Genomic DNA, 21,084 nt, shown 5'->3' on the forward strand with positions numbered 1-21,084 from the left:
ATTACAATTTTAAAGCAGTCAGTATTTATAATTTTTGATGAGCTTAATTCCGTCGAAGCTTGTTGAAATTCACAATTCTTTTGATTTAAAGTAGAATCTCACTTCATACATATTCTAAATTTTGGATGGAATTCTAAATCTCCCAATCATTTCAAGTACAGCTGTCATATTCCTTACAGTAATTACATCTAATAATTTACATTATTATTTATAGTACAATAGCTATTTTAGTATAAAAAGTAATGAATGTTTATCAGTGCAATGGAACAAATAATTTCATGAAGTAAAAATAGAACATTTCATCTTAAAAAATTATGTGATCTACTGTACAAATACAATGTAAAACATTAATTGATTTTATAACACACCTACAGTACTGTACTTTAAGGAGAGACTAGGTCAAGGTCTAAACCATTCAAGAAATCAGCACTCCAATTTTTTATGCAGGTACAACAATTATAGACAGTGCACATTACTGGTTGTTTTTCGACCAATAATAGATAACACAATTAAGTTTCAATTATAACAAAAACTAGAAAATAGAATCAGTTTTGTTTTTCAATATTTATTTTAAAATATTTGTACATTTGTAGCTTTTTAGTTCATTTCTATTGTCAATGTTGCAATCACTGACCGCATACAGTAAGTTTCAATTATATAACAAGTGCTTACTGTAATGCGTTTCAATCATTAATAAATTTCCTACAAAATCTATTTGTATGAATCCAGTCCAGTGTTAAAAAGCTACTTTGCTTCGCACACTACTGACGTCCACATGTTGACAGCAATGAGTTTAATAAATCACACTGAAAACGCACACGAATCCAATTAATTATTTCAAATGTGGTATTAAATTGAACAAAAAACTATTGTAAATTTGATTCAATTTATAAAATACAAATAGATAAATTCGGAATAGAAAAATGATATGTTTTATAGTATTGAGTAGTATTCAATTAAATATTTGATATTATTTATTCTTTTTGCATAATTTATTTGATTGAATTATTAATTCCTAATTTATCTTGGTGTGAAAAACTATATTAAATTTCAACAAACTATATTTATTAAGGATACAGTATTTTATGTGGTTTTTGATTGCCATTCTTCTTCCCAAACTTTTTTTAATAATAATAATAATAATAATAAATAACATTTATAAAGCGCAAGAGACAAAGGTTTCAAAGCGCTGTGTTTTCCAAGATCAGTGCAAGTAGTAGCGTGCGATTATGCTTCTCTGAAGAGATGAGTTTTGAGTTTAGTTTTAAATGTGATAACAGATTTTGATGAGCGTATTTCGAGTGGTAGAGTGTTCCAGAGTTTTGGGGCTGCGACAGCGAAAGCACGAAACAATAATAATATAATAGAACAATATTTAGCTTTGTTAATACAGTACAGTCAACTTTCCCAATACCGGACACCCTTGGGCTAATCTAATATGTTTACAAGGTAAAAATGAACCTTTTGGAACCCAAGAAAATTCTGGTTTTGGGAGAGTTCCGGTTTCAAAAGAGCCTGGTATTGGGAGAGTGTATTTAAAGTGGAAAATGAACCAAAAACATTGTGATTATTGTAGTTCATATTGATAGCATTTCAACAAAAAACTGAATGATGATGTGTGACATGGTTGGACATCAGCAAAGAGACATCATCCTATAATAAAACATTCATCAAATAATAAAATAATATTATAAGGTTAGAATTTACATTTGTAGTAATAAGTTATTTGTATCCTATTGCCTTTGTTTCAATTATATATTATGACCTTCTTGTGTCAGATGGAAGGTCAACTATTGTCTGATAAGATGTACAGGTATAAAGGAAATTTAATATGAAATGAACTTAAAATTATGATTTTAAAAGTGTTCACTGGAGTGAAATTAATATCATCAAAATAAATAACTGATTCAGTACCAATAGCTTAAATACATTCAATAAGAAAAAGTTTAAAAAATATTATATTATTTGATAATACTATTATCAAATTTATATCACATCTACAACAAAAATGACTTGATAATAATTAATTAATAAGTGTACATATAAGTAAATTTGCATTAAATTACCATATTTAGGACCAAATAGGGTATACAATAAATATTATTTGCTATATTAGCACATAAGAAACTGAGTGGCAATACCATCTAATTAATATTCATATCACAAAGCTACAAATATTAATAGTTGGAATATTTAGTAATGATAATATTAGAGATCGTTAATCATAATTTCGAATAATGATATCAGGATAATCAATATTCTTTTTAATTATAGTATGTTGAATATTATTGATCATAAATCATAAAGTTATTGTGCAATGCTGAAACTGCATTTGATAAAGATTAAAAAAATATTCTGGGCACAGTATTACTTGTCAATTATGCTATAAATACCTGTATAAATTATTTTACACTAGATTTCATTTAAAGGGACATACACACTGTCCAAATAATATAATAGTACAGTAGTCCCTATTAAGAGGACACCCCATCAAAAGTGATTCACATCGAAAGTGATCGAGTTCACCTTTGTAGTCCCCTGGGTCTGTGTTATTAAATTGTTTGTATTGTTCATGTAATATTATTTGGAATAAATTGAATTAGAACCTAAAAAAGCAACCCCTTATTGGGTTTCAGGAGGTCTACACGGAATAGTGGTTGGCTATACATTTAAAACATATACAGCACATAAGCTGTGGGCTGTCAGTGAAAAGTGCTGAGCTTTATTTGATGTCCTACTGTATCTTTTGCATTACAATTTGTGAAATTTAGAGGGGGGCCCGGACTTGAATCTGCCCACAGGGGTGTCCCCTCAATAGGCATGTTGCAACAGTAGTTTAGTTCTTATCACAATATAAACTTGTTTTCAATGTGATGTCATTTGAAAATTTGTTGCTTTCATTTCAATAGGCCTCCTCATCACCTCACCAAGTTTAAAGGAAAGGTGGAGGGGGAACTTCTTTCGAACCACCTTTAATTGGTGGATCTTTATTTTTTTTTTTTACTAACAGTAACACTTCATATTCAACCCTTTATTAAAAATAAAATTGTCTTATTGTTCTGATTATAAAAAATTCAGCTCTGAAACATATGTAAGTTTCTGGTCATTACAAACAGCAATTTATTAAAACTACTTTTGGAAAGAAGGTAAAAAAAAGCAGACGACATGAAGTAGGCAAGAGCAGACGATGCTACTAGTAGCCGTTAAGCCTAATCTGGCATTCAATGAGCCATTGGCAAAAAATAATTAATTACTTACAGTATTCCAAATTTCTAGATAATATTTCTCTTGGCAATTCACTGCAATTTGAGAAGACCGAACATAAACACTGTACTTGTTTGTTTCATATTATTCATCCTCATTTGAGGAAATTCAGATTATGTCCTCAACGGACCTACGGAACCAACAGTGCAGTAACTATTACAGGGGATGATAGACCAGTCGGTCCCTTAATAAAAAGAATGGTTGGTATACCAGGGCTCAAAATTCTTATACCTAACAACAATTTCTTGGCCAGCTACTACTGTATTCTTTGCAACGTTATACACACTTCCAATCTCAAGAAAATGGAATCGCTCACCACATTCAAACATCTCCTCAAATCCCACCCTTTTTCCACTTTCAATCTAATCGCGATTAGACGCACCCAGCATTTTGCGCCATATTAATTTGAACTTTAACTAGTTTGCTAAATTAAATGTTTGAAAAATATATTTTTTTAAATAAAAAACCAAACTATATTGAACATACCATATTTGTTCACAATAAATTTAATTTATTATTATTATAACTCTATTGATCTTCAACAACAATGTTACTATTCTCGTACAAATTCCATAAAACACAACACGTACAACAATTAAGTATGCATGCTCGATGGTTTAATTATACTACTCAGAAATTTTATATCGAATGACAGATGAGGCATAATTTTAGAGAGGATGAGCTAAATTATAATGCAGGCAGACCAACTGTGTTGTACCTACACATCTACTACTATCTATATTAAACACTCTCCTGGGAGTTACTACGAACTAGTTAAATCATCATTTAGGTGTTTTCTCTATTTTTTTACGAATGCCTCATGCATAATAGAATGTGTTGTGCAATAGTAATATAATTATAGGCAAAAAAGAGAATAGAAAAATATGAATATTTCATACAAAAAATTCAGTTGTTATGAAAGCAATGGTGTGCGATATTATATGAATACTTATTTGTGATTATTCGCTTGCTGTACTGTGTGGTTAATTTAGAAATTGAAGCTACTGGTAAATTGTAACCTGTGTCATTGTGGACCAAGCCCATAGCCAGGATTTTTTTAAATACAAGGGTTCCTTTATTCCCGCCCCCCCCCCCCACCACCAAAAAAAAAGAGGATGCAAGCGTAGTAGCTGAAGAAAAATTGATTAGTGTAGGTAGAATTGGCCATAACATTGTCAGAAGTTAGGCCCATTTACTAGCATTTTGCTGTTGTTGGTCTCTATCTTTCGAGCCATACGTACCCCCTGACCAAAGGCTTGTGGACATACAACTGTTTGATGGCTGCTTGACATGCTTTAGGGAGAAGGAAATTATTGTATGTTTTGTCCACACCTGTGCGCTCAATTCACCCGGGTACGGGCCTTTCACACCTGATCCAGTTCCAATGCGGAAATTAAACCATGTCTCAAAGTTTTCAATAACGTACATTTAATATGTAGCGAATCTGAACTGGATCCGGACAGGTGTGAAAACACTTTATATTCAAATTAAAACACTTTCAAACATACAATTGTATTTTTGTTCTGATTATAAATTATAGAAAATTCAGCTGTGAAACATATGTAAATCCAAGAGCATCTTGAGAACACTTGTTATTGGCCAGAAATAGAGAATATAAACCTTGTGGGGCCAAAGGTTCCTGCTCCTATGGTTTTCAACATTTCATAAAAAATTCAAAACTGTATTGTAAACAAATTGTGCTCTTGGATTATTTTGTCATGACATCACATTACGTAAGCATAAAATACCAAACGTTGAATTAATAACCGATACACAGTCCCCACTTGCTATGCATTGTAAAGTGGATTTTGGACATCTTGTTTGCCTAATGATCTCAATGAACGTGATCTAGAAAAAATATTTAAAGCACCATATTTGGAAAACTGTAGCCTCTAGATACTTTGTTAATAGCCATAAAGTAAAATAATCCTCGTCAAAGTGGGCATACAATGAAAAATAGACGAACAGAAGATTAGAATGAATGGGCTTAATAGCAGACATTACTCTAGAGCAAACCATTTGCCTACAAGGGGACTCTAAAATTACGATACCTGGTTCAATGTCATTGATACATGGATTGTGTATCACTTTGTAGATTAGTAAATAAAAAATAATTACTTTATTTTTATTTATGTTTCCATTATTCTAAATTAGTATAATATTTAATAAATACCCTATATCTGACAGAGAAACATTGTGTTTTATATCATTATGAATAGGTGTATTCAACCCTGGGTTGTTTTTGGAACATAATAAGCACATCTACTGTAGCTCCTTCAAAGCCCTCGTCGTTTATGCAAGCAGTAAGAGTACATGCGAATGTGAGGTGACCAGTTGAATACGCGTAATAATTACATTGAGGTATGGTATGTAAGAATAACCGAATATTAACATTATTTATATTTGTTTTTGGCAGATTGCTTATTTTTATATAAGAATTCTACTGTAGTGATATTGATTGAAAAACAGGTGTGGATTGGACAGGAAGTAGAATAAACTGGCCAAAGAATGTATTGAAACCACTAATAGTGATTGATACATTAAAAGAAATAGTGTCCAATTAATAAGCCACGCCAAGTCCAAGTAATTTAATTTAACAACCTTAGAAGAAAGACAACACAGAGGGGACATGATTCAAACATATAATTTTCTTTCTAACAAAGAGGCTATTGATAGTGATTTACTTTTTCAAAAGTCTGAATATACCGCCACTAGGGGTCATAAACATAAATTGAAAAAGAATAATGCTCCATTAAATTGCCATAAGGCCCGTTCATATCGAACTTAGGGCGAGATAAATTTACTAGATTAACGAGATGATGTTGCCATAACTTCGATGTGAACGAATTATTAGGGCGAGATGAAGGAATTTCCTCGACTACGGTCAGTCAAGGCCATCGCCTCGACGGAATAGTAAATCCACTGGTAAAGCTAGAAAACGATTAAGGTAATTAGCACAGCATGAGGCATTCAGAATTGGAGGTCACCAATACACCAATCAGATTAAAGCAAATTTCAACTTTGACATATAAACATCAACAAATTAGCTTTATTTCTGAACCCCATGTTAACCGAAAGCGACGATCTGTCATATTACTATTTTAAAACTTATTTCAATACATCTGTACCGCATTCATCATGTCCAAAAAAGTAAAAGCGAAGACAAAAAATGTTACATCTAGGCTTGTATGTAAAAGAAACATGATCTCCCCAAGTTCGCGCTGTTCCTCGGCATATCGTAGGTATCTGAGCCGTTGTTGTTGTCGCATCATTCGCTGGGATTCCATGCAGCTATAAACGAACTCAACTAACGCAAACAGCAGCAAAGCAGTACCTTCATCTAGTTCAGTGTCGTGTCATCATTAATCATTTGTAAAAATATAGGTAAAAACCCCGATAATAATAATAACTGAGGAAGCATTGTGTCTACGGATCGTTAAGCAGTACTCGAAAAAGAAGAAGAAGGTGGTAGAATGGGTGCGTATACACACAAGGAATAGCCCACAATAAAGTGCCCTAACCTGTTCAACTGTACTTCCTGTTTGTGTCGGCGGGGTCGCGAGCACGTGATGCTTAAGTTATCTCGCCCTAACATGAGCCGTCGAACGCAATTTAATGAATTTAATCGAATTACCGCTCTCGTAAAATTTAACTAGATCAGTACTTATCTCGCCCTAAGTTCGATATGAACCCAACTATAGTCATTTTTTTACCCAACGAGTCGTAAATTCATGGAATGCTCTCCCTGCCAGTACAGTAGAAGTTGACACAACCATACTATTTAAAAGAAAATTTCAGAAGACGAGGAAGCTAATAAAGGGCCACGACCGGCCCACCAGCCTCTTGCACCACTCATTTAGAGTGGTGTACGGTGAGTTAAGTCCTCTTTGTCAGACTTTCTTGTGGAGTATTCAAGAGGAAAACCAACAAGTATTGGTCAACATCAATTGCTTATGCATAGGTAAGGTCATTGAATCCTGTGTTAAATCTCTAATGAATACGAAAAGCTTTTAAGCCATTCTTTTTTTGCTTTAGGTAAGATATTCAGTTTTGAATATATATTACCATATGGCGATATTACCTGTATTGAATTACTCTAAATTATGGATAGATTATAACACTTGACCTTGACATAATGATATAAATATAAATTGCAAAAACAATGTTGTTATTTCAATTAGTTTTTATTTCTCTTAATAATTGCTGTTATAAGATAATTATGATATGATTTTAATAGTCAAGGTAAAAAATAAAATATTAAATACAAAACTGTGTTTTTTTTTGTGGGGGTTAAAATGAAACTTTGAAAAATATTTTTATTGATGTCATTCACATTATTAACTGTATTATTAAATGCAGTTTACAATTATGTTGATTTAAATTGACATTCTGTTGTTGTTGTTGTTGTTGTTGTTGTGGCTTGTAGTACTACTGTATTATGGTAACATATCAAACTACCATTAACAGCGTAATTTGTTATTTTTATACCGTTTTTCATGACGTTATTTCGCAAAATAAATTTAAAGTTAAAGTACAATATTTTTTCTTTCAAATCCAATGTTAGCAGTACAATGGCCCAACAATGAACAAAAATAGTATAATATATTGCTATATATTCAGAAATTAATATTAGAAAAGCCTATTTGCTTTTATATGACGACATTCACATTCTACAAAGCATACTACTGTAAACTATATTTATTTTTTATTCTATTTGATTTTCAAAACCAGAAACAGCAGCAGAAACAAATCCGCCATTTACAGCTTGGTTTAACAGACACAAAGACAAATTACAACAACTCAGAAACACTAAAATTACGACGAAACAGATAAAGATTGGAATTAAAAATGTCGATATGGGGATGGGACTAAACTAGTATAAGATAAACTTAATCTACTGTATAACCATTTTTAAATTCATTTAGCAATCAGAAAAATCTAATCATGGTAATCTTATAGCTGAATTATATGTTACAGATAAACCTTTTAGCTCTAAAAATTTAAATGTAAATGAGGCATGACATTTTCTTTTAAGAACGCACTGAACTGTACCCCTAATAAAGCCCACAATTTAAATCATGGTACTCAATAAAAGATGAGACTTATTTTGATAGCCAAAACGTTGGTATTGGAATAACATAAAGTCCAGATAGCTGAAACATGTTTAGGCTGTGTAGTTATACAGTGAATACTGTATAACCTAAACAGAAACAGAGTCACTGGATCAAAAGAGACTTTATATAATGGATGGATACAGGCAGCTGTTGTTAGTAAATTGCTGTTAAAATGCTATGCCTTGTGGATTGGATTCATTAACCTTTAGGCTGACCCAATCAATATGGAGTAGTTGTATAGAGTTTGTTGTTTACTATTAGTACTATACAGTACATGAAAAGTACACCATGAACTGCACAGAATACACAATTCATAATGTTATTACAATATAACAGTATTACTATATTGTAAATATCTAACATATGAATTTTGTCTTTTCGTCGTTTAAAGGCTATAGGTATGCAATATTATCAGACTTCTCTGGGTTATTAAAGACTTCTCCCAGAGGTTCATCCAACAAAACTAATGCTAAAGGATAGTGTAGTATAACTAACATTAAATTGATTGCATTTCTGTTGGAAAAATTGGGTAAGGATATTCTGTTATGGGTTAAAAACTTTCCCCAGAAAATCACAACAAAATGTTTACAATGATAGTGATAGTAAACAAAATTGATTTAAATATTTCTGTTAGATAAAATGCAGTCAGCATATTCAAAGGTTATTATACTATATTTAGAAAGAAAAGTACATTGAAATATGACCATTAAGTTCTGTTCTAGGTTAATATATTATTATAAAACCTTTCCCTAAGGTTTACAACAAAATGTTAAGAATGCAAAGATAGTAAAACCAAAATTGATTTTAATATTTCTGTCTTTTACAGTCTGCCTTTTTATTTATGCAAACAATTCAAAGTTTAAACAACTTTAATTGTTGTCTGTGCCCTTAAGCACTATCAAATTAGTGTGGTGTGCCCAAATATGGTAGTGATGTGCCCAAATATGGTAGTGATGTGCCCAAATAATGGTAGTGTTATGGTAGTGATATGGCACGTCCATATATGGGCACATCACATTTTTTTTGTCATCTAAAGTTGGATAGCGTAGACAGAGCTTTAGATGTAATATTGTCTGAAAATGATAGTAATATTTATTATATTCAAATATTAATATTTTTCTTTTTTTTTAACAGGCAAATTTTCCAAAATGAATCCATTCAACTGCAAACTGAAACAGATGCTCTACGTCTTATGTTAAATACATTCTTTTCTCTATCAAAGTTAAATTGCAATTTGGCTTTTTTCTAGTAAGTTCAAACGCAAGGATACCTCTGATGTAACATCAGATGTGTACCTCAGAAACCTATCAGAGTTAAGTTAGAGGTAAAGTACACAAGAATACAGTGTATCGCAGTAAATGACACAGACGTATTAAAAGAGACTTTAATAAAGTGATCACTCCTCTGGATGTAACTTCAATATGTTAGTAACTTGATAATTATAAATTATCTTTGAAAGCTTCCCTCTTTTAAAGTCCTACTGATGCTTCAAGAAATAAACCATTAAAAAATACTTGAATTTGACAATGAATGCATTTATCACCAGTGTCCATGACAAATATTCCTTTAGGTGGTAGATAGTATAAACTATTTATGATGTTTATGGTAACTGAATAGTGCAAAGTGGCCACATTTCCTGTGCTTTTCACCAATTTGTTCTTAATACATCCTCAATTATTGGTGAAATAGAAAACCCAGATGTCTGACAGGACAATAAAAAAAAAACACAAATTACCTATTGTAAACTGTGTTCACACTCACTGGAATTATGCGTGCATTGATAGGATTTAAGCTAATCCCAATTTATATCGGTATCATTATCACACCTGACGTATGTTGTCGTGTGATCGGTAAACTCTCTATAATTCTGTGTCGCATTGTATAACTCTTAAACTGTGATACAACATAAAATGCTATGTTCCATTGGTGGTACATATGATGTAACACAATACCCCACTCTTAAACCTCTTTATCAATTCTCTCTTACGAGAGGTTGAATTATCACTGTTGCGATATATGCAAAGCAGAAAACGTTCTTGAATATGCTGAATGTACGTCTATGGTATCATATTTAGGCCATAGGTTCCAACAACAAGGTTATGTTCTTATGGCACTTTGCACCGATATGTTGCATCTACTGTACGTCCTTGTGTTGTGTTCCAGTGGGAACAATGCTTAAATAGAAGCTCACTGAAGACACGAAGACCAATGTCGGTTTATCCAGGTAAGTTATGCACGAAATAGACTGTAAAGTACCATCACAAGTTATTTTCAAAATGAAGAAGATTATGCTATGAGATGGCTTAATGTCAATTTTCTAATGAAGGCGCAAGTCAACTACTTACCTGTGCATCACATTAGAAGCTCATTGAACACAATATAGACCGAATGTCGGTTTATCCAGGTAAGTTATGCACGAAATAGACATCAGAAGTTTATTCAAAATGAAGAAGATTATGCTATGAGATGAAGACACAAGTCATCTACTTACCTCTGAAAACTGTTTGTTGAGCTGCATGTATTTGCGAAGTTCACTTTCCTCTGTGTATTTTGTTGGTTTCATATGATTGTACATGTGCGGGAACCACCAGAACTTGTCTGCTCTTTTTATGAACTCTTCATCTCCTGCATTCTCCATCACACTTCCTTTTTTGAAGTATGTGCCACAGAATCCAAGATTAAAGGTGAATCCAGGAACAATTCTGCGAAGATTTTCTTGCTCAATCTCCAATGCCTGAAATAATATAAAGGTACGTGCAATTAATACACCTAGTGTATCGTAACTCTGAAAGGCTATCAAGATTTGCACTCTACAAACTGCAGAGTTGAACTTGTGTTGCACACATTCGCAACGTTTACATATCTAAAAAGAAGATGGAACACTGCAAGTTTTGTACAAATGTTTGATTTTTTTATTTCCCCAAATGGGGGATTGTCTCCTACCTTTTTCTTCATTAAAGAAGACCAGCACAAGTTAGCTCAGCATTAATAGCATACACGGTTGGCCATTGACACCCCACATTATTTACACTATCAGAGTTGACCCCGTGTCAGCTCAGTATGCGAATGATAGTGTAAAAGAACAAATACAATTTCTGGAACGGTATTTATTTGAAGCAGTCAGAAGAAAAATATTTATAGTTATACAAATTATTGTTTGTTTTGTACAAGTTCTACAAAACTTACCTCTACATCTTCTGCAACCATCCTAATTCCTGTTTCACCAACAAATATATCGTCAATGTCAACTAAAATATAACGGTCTAAAGAGACTGACAAGCGCCCATTTGATAAGTAGTGTAAACTATCCAAAAATAAGGGGTAGTGTATCCATATCCTTAGACTATTACCAAAAAATATCCTTTTTACTCCATCGTATATACCCTGATCAAGCATAGCGGTTGTATGGAAGACGGCATTGGAATGTATACCGTGAGAAAGTTCCGGAGAACTGTCGCTGTTTATTTGGCCAGTAACTATCGGTTGATAAGTTGAATGATTGCTATGAAACACGGTCCAATTTTCTGTTTCCGTATCAATTTTACCTGCCGCCTTTGTCATATGAAGAATTTTAGAATTGGCGTTCACTTGTAAGTCTTGTAATGTTAACTGTTTGTCCATGTGAATGGGCAAGTTTCCAATCGGTGAACTTAGTCTGATCTCATTTTTGGAAGATAACGCGAATGTAATTAAACCAACATTAAATTCACGGCAATAATTATCTAGTTTTGTTCGTTCATTTATATCCAAGTAGATATAAGAATTTAAACTCTCAAAGATAATCACTGAATATAATCCTTGGCCATGCTGCGAATGCAATTTAAGTGAGCCATCGCTGACGAGACGTTTGCGATATCGAAAATGATGTGCTTCTAACGTTGCACTGAGACTGGCAGCCACAGAATACTTTGATTGTGAATCTTCAACTAGTAATAACACGGTTGATTCAACAGTTGTCTTTTTTTTAAACTTCTTTGTAATTTCAGCAAACCTTTGGTTTGGATGTTTCACAGTGTGCACTTTGGTTTGAGAAGTATGATAGAATCCAGATATCCACAAAGAAAAACTCAAGAGTAGGATCAACAGAACCACTCGCTTAAAATGCCTTCTTGGAAAGCAGAAACATTTGGCGAAAACTTTCATCATCGTTGCACGTTCCTTGTTTTTAAAAATGTTTAAACATAGAAAAAATCTTTAGCTACCGTAGGAAGAAAATTCATCCACAGTCCCTTTTTGGGAAGTGCGATGCAACATTATAGGCCATTATATATTATGGCAATACTGTACATTACAGCGTTCATTTTAAGGTCAATAATAATTCAAACCAAAATACTAAACAATGTTGGAACTCTAGTAGTAAACAAGATCGTCATCCAAAACTGTCAAATCTTCTACTACAAGAAGAAATAATGAATTCTGAAAAACATAAACATGAAAATTATTACAAAAATATACTACTGTAGAATGTGACAAGAAAAATAAAAATTGAGAGTTTTTTGTGCTTATATGACAAGCCAAATCTGCCAAAATATGCTGTCTCTATAGGTTTTGACAGTTTATTAGATTAAGTTTAGCACTTCAATAATACCATTTTTAGCGTGCCACCAACCTTCCCATCCTCCCCTCCCCTTTTTATCAATTTCAAAATCCCGGATCCGCCACCTACATTCCATCATTCATGTATATTTTTTTGCAGATTTGGCATTCCATAGTTTCATATTAAAATATATCTACAGTATTCATGATCTAAACTCTTTGCTTGCACCAATCTTTCCAGAAATTATATTACAAAATTTCATTGGAAAATCAATAACACTTTACAGTATAAAGAAATGAGTAAATAAGTATAATGTTCAACATACTGTAGGACCATAACAGTGTTTAAATACTGTATACAGTACATATTGTCTTTTCAAACACCTTTTCTTTTTTTTTTAACCCAAACCAGAATTTTTCTTTCTTTTCTTTTCTAACACCAATTTGATAAAAGAAACTCATAAATATAGGCTCAGGATATGATAAATAAGTAAAACAAGGGAAATATCAAACCAATTAGTTTTTCCAAAAAAAAATGTTGTGGAAACTGTGGTAGCGAGTGAGTCAGTGTGCAAAGGTGCATTACCTTTAGAAAACATGACACAGGTAGTAGTAGCCACCAAGTACAGTCAGTAGGGCTCATGATCAATAGCATGGTTTGACCCTACCACATACTGTTCCTAAATAAACATTAATATTTTGATAACTGGAGTTGAGAAATGGCTACATTAACAGGTGGAATGTAAAAGAAGTGATAGACAAAGAAAAATGTGAGGAAAATATTACAGTTGCTATAATTCCTGTGTTGGTAGTTTTAAAGCTATTATTTGACAATTTAATTAAAATGAACATTGTACACTTTTGATTTATGTTATTATAAACTACAGGACATTAACTAATAATAGAGCTGTTGGATACTGTACTGTAGATCTCATTCTCACTGTACTGAACACCAAATAACAATACCTTAATAACATATGTCCCTTGTACTCGACCAGAAATAGACAATATATGTTCTAAACATGTAATATAATCCTATTATATTTTGCTTACTATTTAATACTATGTAAACATTCAAGACTGAATGAGTGAGATTGAGAATAGCAAACATTAAATACAGTAGTTTGGGACACCTTTATTTAGTGGAACTTCTATTAATTAAGGGGAACTTTCTTGCGAAATGAATGAAGAGAAATATATTTCGACATCGCCTCCAACCACTTTATTCAGTAGACTATTTATTAAGGGGACACTCTAGAACCCTTCATATTTTACGTTTTATTATTTAGTGAAAAATTGATAATTCTTAATGTGAAGCGCATGGATGCTTAATACTGTAGGTAATGCATTCTAGGTAATACTGTAACTTGTCAAAATGTAATAATTCATTTTTGTTGTTTTTTTAATATTAATATTTGTCCTACTATTACTGTATTAGAAAAAGAAAAGGAACGACGAAAATCAAATCAGAAAAGATGATAGATGGTGTTCAACTTTCTTGAACTATTAGGCACCATTCTCTCAACAAACAAGTCCATTGGAAATGATTAAAAGCCTCCTTTATAAATTATAGAGGTGCTAAATAAATAAAGGAAATAAAAGTGTCAAAAATGCCAATATATAACACATTCACTGAACACATTGTATACTACAAAGCTAAACAAGTAGACAACTGTATGGTACTGTAGATGTTGCCAATATGACAATTAGGATATGGTAATAGTATAGGTACAGTAGTTCAATCAGGTTGATCAGTAAATATAAATGATGTGCTGGAAAGTTATGTTATAACCTGCCTTCGGAAACAAAGAATTCTATACTGTACTATGGCTGTTTACAGTATATCACACCTCTAAATTTGAACACATCTTTACTTTAATTGTTGGCGTGTTGTTGTGGCAATGAAGGTTTAAATCTCAAAAACTTTGCAGTATAAATCGTAATGCTCATGTGCTTATACTACTGTATGAGTATCATACATCCTATTATATTTTACTTATGTAAACATTCACGACTGAATGAGTGAGAAAAGCACATTTAAAATACATTAGAATGCCTAATTTGGGACACCTTTATTTAGTGGAACTTCTATTATTAGTTAAGGGGAAACTTTCCTGCGAAACGAATGAAAAGCAATATGTTTCGACATTGTCTCCAACCCCTTATGAGTATCATAATCCCAAGTTATGTTTTCCTCATGAATCATGATGAGGATGATATTTGGAAATTTTAAAATCTTGTTTTAAAATTGAAAGAAAAAAATATGCTATTTTAAAAAATTGATACAAGTATTTCTATGTGGAGAACCTCTCGATGGTTATTTTTATTTATATAACTTTTAGGTGATCCTGCCTCATTTACTTACTGTACTTTTGTAATGTTTTATAATTTTATGTCTTACTTTGTACTGTATTTGAAATTTGGCGAAATAAATGATTTGACATATTTATTTGGCTATCATTTGTTAGCATTATCGAAGAACTAAATCTATGCCTGTATAGCATACTGTATAAAATTCCCCCCTAGACCCCAGTACAATTGCAATCAGCGGTAAACTATAAATCCAACTGGTTAATCAGAAAGGGAAGAGTCGTATCGCATCGTATCTGTTTGCTTTTTAAATTGAATTAAGAACTAGAGGCAATGATGATAGACTGTGGTTATATTCTTAGCCGCATTATTAAATTAAATTGCAATACAGCAGATTAGTTTCTATAATTTTAAATAAAATCTATTTATTATATATACACTAGCAGTCTTGGATTTAGTTGTCTTATTTGGCAATTTATACCAAATATTATCACAAATTCTCTGATGGGACAGTTTATTTAAGGTGGTTGTTTTTTTTTTCTTAAATTGTAAGTTACTAAAGCGAAGGAAAATAAGCCTTGCTTGCATGTAACATTCATTATGACGTGTGGAATCGCAAAATGATGCACTGCACTGATATTTTAAGTAATATTACCATTTGCTACATTACAAACAACTGCTTGCTGGCATTTATGATTTAAGTACTTTTATGAACATCATCACTTTTAGTGATTATGGTATTTTGCCAACGCCTGAGAACTAATGAAGCATACCATGCAACAAGAGTAAGCTTTAGTAAACTTTCATAATTGATATTTATGCTGGATTTTCTGGGTGATTACAGATACAAGATTTGTTTTGCTGTACAATATAAACAAAATGGTTAGTAAATGCTAGGTATGTAGATGATACCAAAACATTTGCACATCCAATGACATGAAATACTGTAGTTTTCTGTTTTCAGTGAGGTCGGTCCATATCATCAGTTATTATGTTGTATTTAATAACATTTGGTGGCATACTGCCATACAGAATACCACAGAACACAAAAGGTCACTATAAACTTATTTAAACCTACAGTAATATGTGCTTCTTTTGAAAGATGTGGAGGGGAGGGAGAAATATCAAAGTACTGTACCTACAGTATGGTTCGGACATGACAGAATTTATTATAAATTTAATGTAATGTAAATTTTGATCATTTAAGGGTTGTCCCTGAATAGGTGTTTGTTGTACAGTATATTATACTTATAATTTCTATTCTAAGAATAACTTTGTAATGCTTTTATTACTTTTTTATTCCAATTCTATTCTACCGTCTACAGTATTCTATAAAAGTTTTTATATGGCGCCCTCTACAAAGAACAGAGTGCCTAACAATTCTTAGTAATTAATTAAAAAGAAAAGTTTCAAGTTGACGTTTACATACAGTTGATGTGCCGAATTCGCTTCTCTTTAATTAAATACCATTTGAGGCTAGGTATTCAAATTGTGTGTAAGTGTGTAGGAAGGGTTAACTTTAAGCAAACCCAATGACATCGACTCCTAAAGTAATACTATAAGAGTAAATATTTACATGGAAATATTTAATCCTATTGGAGCTTTGCACACTTTCCGGCAAGGTTAAAAATCTACCATACAAATAAAGCTGAAATTATCTACAACTTTTATTACACAATTATAGGATTAGAGAGAAGTTTGCAATTATGTTTTTGGCTAGCCCATGGGAAGATTTTGATTGTAATTATACTACTAGTACTAGTCCATGTGGTTCAGCCTCTAGAAATTGGGACTAATTTCAACTAATACTGTAGACAACTAGGCATAAAGGATGATTAGCATTTTTAGGCCACTTTGCCAACCAGCGGCCGCAAACCATGTTGACTTCAACATGAAATTTGATGGGTGTGGCGGAAGGCTTTAAATAAAAAATTGTTAAGACATACAGTTATACAGTACACGTCATTAGTATACTGTATAACAGACAGGCATTATTTATGCCATGTACAGTAAAGTACTGTTGAGACAACTGTACAATTGTAATGTGTTGACTTGGATGTGATTATACTCATTTTCATTTAAGTTTATACTTTCCTATTACTTTTTAGAAGTACACTGTACTAGCTTATGATTTATAATTATTTCAATTGTCAAAGTTCTATCATAACAATATCTAGCCTGCTTTTGATCATATTGTAATCAAAACCACACTTAATATGAAACTAGACACTATTTCACATTTTGCTTCAGGTACATGCTGTTAATTTCGGGCAGACCGTAGTTGATGACATTGCTACGAAGCAGGGAGTCACTAATTGTATAGTAACAGTACAATATTTGACTGTAAAGTTGTAAAAATTAGGAAAATAATTCAATGTTTGAGCAAATACTAATACATAAATCAAGAACAGGTAAACCTCCAGTTTCATACAGTAAATGATATCTTATTTAACTTTTAAGCTTATTTTCATACGTGTACAGTACTACTAATCTATAAACAATTTTCTTGTTCTATTATTTAATACTTTATTTTTTATTTCAAGATTATAAAGAAGTCTGTAAACTGTGCCATCGAGTGGTAACACATCCCAACATACTGTACATTACCTACCAACCACCGTCATAACATCTTTTCGTACCATTTCTTGAACACGCTAGATAGACAAAGGAATTGAAAAATTCCAGGAATTCTATAGTATAACATTGTTTAACAATAACAAGCTCTTTTAGGCAGCCATTACACAGTAACTGTAAATTATGTAAACAAAATGAAACTACAGTATCTGCTGCTAAAGATATTATACTAGTAAGTTAATATTTTGCATTATAATTACCATTAGAATAGATACTTTTTAAGGGTTTATAAAACAATTGAATTAAAGGTAGTAAGTCTGTCTGTATTTGTCTTTAAGTCATGAAGTGAACTCTAATAGTCTTACAGTATTTCTGCTGTCTTTTATTATAGTAGTGTACTTTACGATTCAAGACATGGAAACAAAATCATTTCTAGGCTGTACAGTAGTTTTACAAATTACATTTTTAAATCGAATAGCTGTTTTTCACTAAAAGATAAAAGCAATTTGGGTATAGAACTTTACACTTACAGTACAACACCTAATGAGGTAATGACGTTGCCTGCATTACCAGCAAGTTAAAAGATGTACAGTAGCAGAAACAGGGCTAGGCCAAGTACAGTGACCTTGGCTATCCTTAAAAAATATAGGCAGTGTCAGGATGGAAGCTATTCACAAGGATGTTGTTTGTTCCTTATTACCTCACTATAAAGAAATGACAAAGCCTGATCTTTCAATTACTTCCTATGAATAAGAATCCTGTTATAACACTTTGTTTAATAATATTTCTTTATATTATTATTATTTATTATTAAATTAACATTGGAAAAAATCGGTTTATATAGGATTGAATAAGAAATTGACAATGAAAAACGAAGTGCACACTTTTTGATTGGTCTTCCTTCATCATAATTACTATTATTAATCTTAAAGCCTGGTTTCCATTAAAATCGCTACAGCGTTTCCATTAAAATCGCTACACGCGCAGATGTCGCGACGCAATCGGGAAGGCATTCATCGCAGTCAAATCGGCAAAGTTCAACCATGTTCAACTTTGCCGATTTTGTCGGCGATTAATCGTATACGCGTACCAAAGAATATTTAGCGCTCGCGTACTACTAGATCCCCGATAAATTCTAGCGTTTCCATGGAATCGCTACTCTCTGTCGTGTAGCGATTTTATGGAAACCAGGCTTTAGTAACAGGTTTAGTGTCCGAACTATGGAACTAAACATTTATCAAATATTTAGGTGATAGCACTATGTTTACAAACTCTTTTCTCAATCAAAAGCCAATTGCATTGCATATCAAAGTTACATGGTATAGCTTGATCTGTTCTGTGTGAAACACAACAAAATGACATCAAATACAATATTTCCGGTTGTAATCATTCAATGGGAAGATATTTTTATCGAAAAATCAGATCATAATCAACAGTACCAGAACAGAGTTAACATTCAACACAGAGGTACATAAAGATTGTTGACGACGATCATGATCATCCATAACTTGGATGATTCTGATCAGCTTTAATCTGATCTGATGCACAGTCCAATTAATAGGATAGACAGACAGATGCCCCTTTCCTCCTTTTTTTCTCCTGTGAATACTGTCTCGGTGAGCTCTCATATGAGTGCTGGAGAACGGAGTGGTGTAATTGGTTAAAGTGTCTGCTTTTCTTTTTTTTTGGTTATCTTAGAAACAAATTATTTGTTACAAATTACATTATATAAATTGTAGTAAACATGTATTCATTTACCCAACCTACCAATATCCTACAGTATACTGTAGTACCAATTAAAATACTTCTGAGATCATTTTTTATAATTAAACTATTGTATAATTTCACTTAGTATGTAACATAAACCACTAAAAAGTGCAATGGTACGCATTATTGTGATTGTTTACATTTTCGATTGAAATATGATATGAATTAAAACCAAAAAACTTGGTGAATAAAATAAAACCACTCAAGCAAAAGATTCATTCCATTGTTCAATTAGTTTCTTAAATTTATGGTAAATAAAATGGTCATTATTAGAGTAAAAGGTAGATTTTGAAGATTAAAAAGAGCGGTAAAAAGTAAAGTAAAAACAGTTTTCAAGGCCAACTGTGGGACATATTTCCACAATACAACAAATTGCTTTGTAGTATACTGTAGGTCATAAAATATACAGTACTATTTACATCCAACCATAATCCCATGCTCAAATAACATTTTGAAGGCAATCCCAATTATATAATATATAATTTTATTTGGAAAAAAGGCTTATTTATGCTTATAAAATACATATAAAATATAAGTGGACCAAATTGTCTCAGGGCCGAATCGTCCAGCGCCAAATCATCCTGCTACCGCCTATAATATACGCTGTGATTAGGATTATATATAATAATATAGGCCTAGGCCTAGTACCAAAACTAGTATATTACTCAATAGCCTGGCTCTTTTAGTTGGACTAGCAAGAATAAGGTCAAGGAATACCCACCCTAACAAGTTACAAGGTCAGAGGAGGAAACCTCAAAATAAATGCATGTTAAAGAAGTTACATTTTCAATTTTTTTAACATTTCCAGATGGTGGAAACGACAAAACCTATACTTATTTGATTAGACGACTAACGACTCAATTTAACTTGTATGCCTAGGCTAGGCCTAATGACAGATAAAAAAAAAGGCACAAAAACGTCATATTGACAGGACAGGAATAGTAAATCTGACCCTATTTCGATGTACTGTACGTGGTGGTTCAGCCGGGATGCCTACTATTCTAACTTAGGCTAAGTTTAGGCCTAAACTCAAACTGTGATTTCAAAACCAGGAAAGAAAACAGCGATGAATTAGAATTACACATTTAATCATTCTTTTTTTGTAATATTTGAAAGAGACTACTTACATTGTCACCGTGTACTCTATAAAATATCAAGAAGTATCAAAAAGTCAAGTGAAGAAACATACGTTGAACACATCAAAACACTTATGAACAACATACTACTGTGCCTCTTTCTAACATGAATGGAGAATCGAGTCATTTTGTCCCTCTCTCTGTTTTGTCAACAAACGATGAGGGCGGTAGTAATAAAAACAATTACTGTATTTTGATATTGCGAGAATTCGAGATAAGAGCGATGGTTTTGATATTATTATTTTTCTGTTGGAATTGGCCCTCATCAACCTTAGGCCTAAGTACTTTACTTATTTCTCCTGTTTATATTTTGGTGGGATTTTTTTTTTCACTTCTTGAAAACTGTACATCATCAATTAAGTATTAATATTGTCTTGTTGAGG

At 32.3% G+C, this 21,084-nt stretch overlaps 1 protein-coding gene across 1 annotated transcript in view; it reads right to left on the reverse strand.

The window, feature by feature from the left end:
- Positions 1-20,722, reverse strand: part of LOC140051861 (bifunctional heparan sulfate N-deacetylase/N-sulfotransferase 4-like) — a 36,755-nt gene extending 16,033 nt beyond the window's left edge. The window contains exons 1-3 of the mRNA XM_072097189.1: positions 20,693-20,722; positions 11,565-12,794; positions 10,870-11,112 (exon numbers count right to left, since the gene is read on the reverse strand). Coding sequence (XP_071953290.1) covers positions 10,870-11,112; positions 11,565-12,524 — 1,203 coding nt within the window. The 5' untranslated portion in view covers positions 12,525-12,794; positions 20,693-20,722. The remainder of the gene's footprint in view (positions 1-10,869; positions 11,113-11,564; positions 12,795-20,692) is intronic.
- Positions 20,723-21,084: the final 362 nt, after the last annotated feature.

Source organism: Antedon mediterranea, chromosome 6, assembly GCF_964355755.1.
Source record: "Antedon mediterranea chromosome 6, ecAntMedi1.1, whole genome shotgun sequence".
Taxonomy (NCBI): Eukaryota; Metazoa; Echinodermata; class Crinoidea; order Comatulida; family Antedonidae; genus Antedon; species Antedon mediterranea.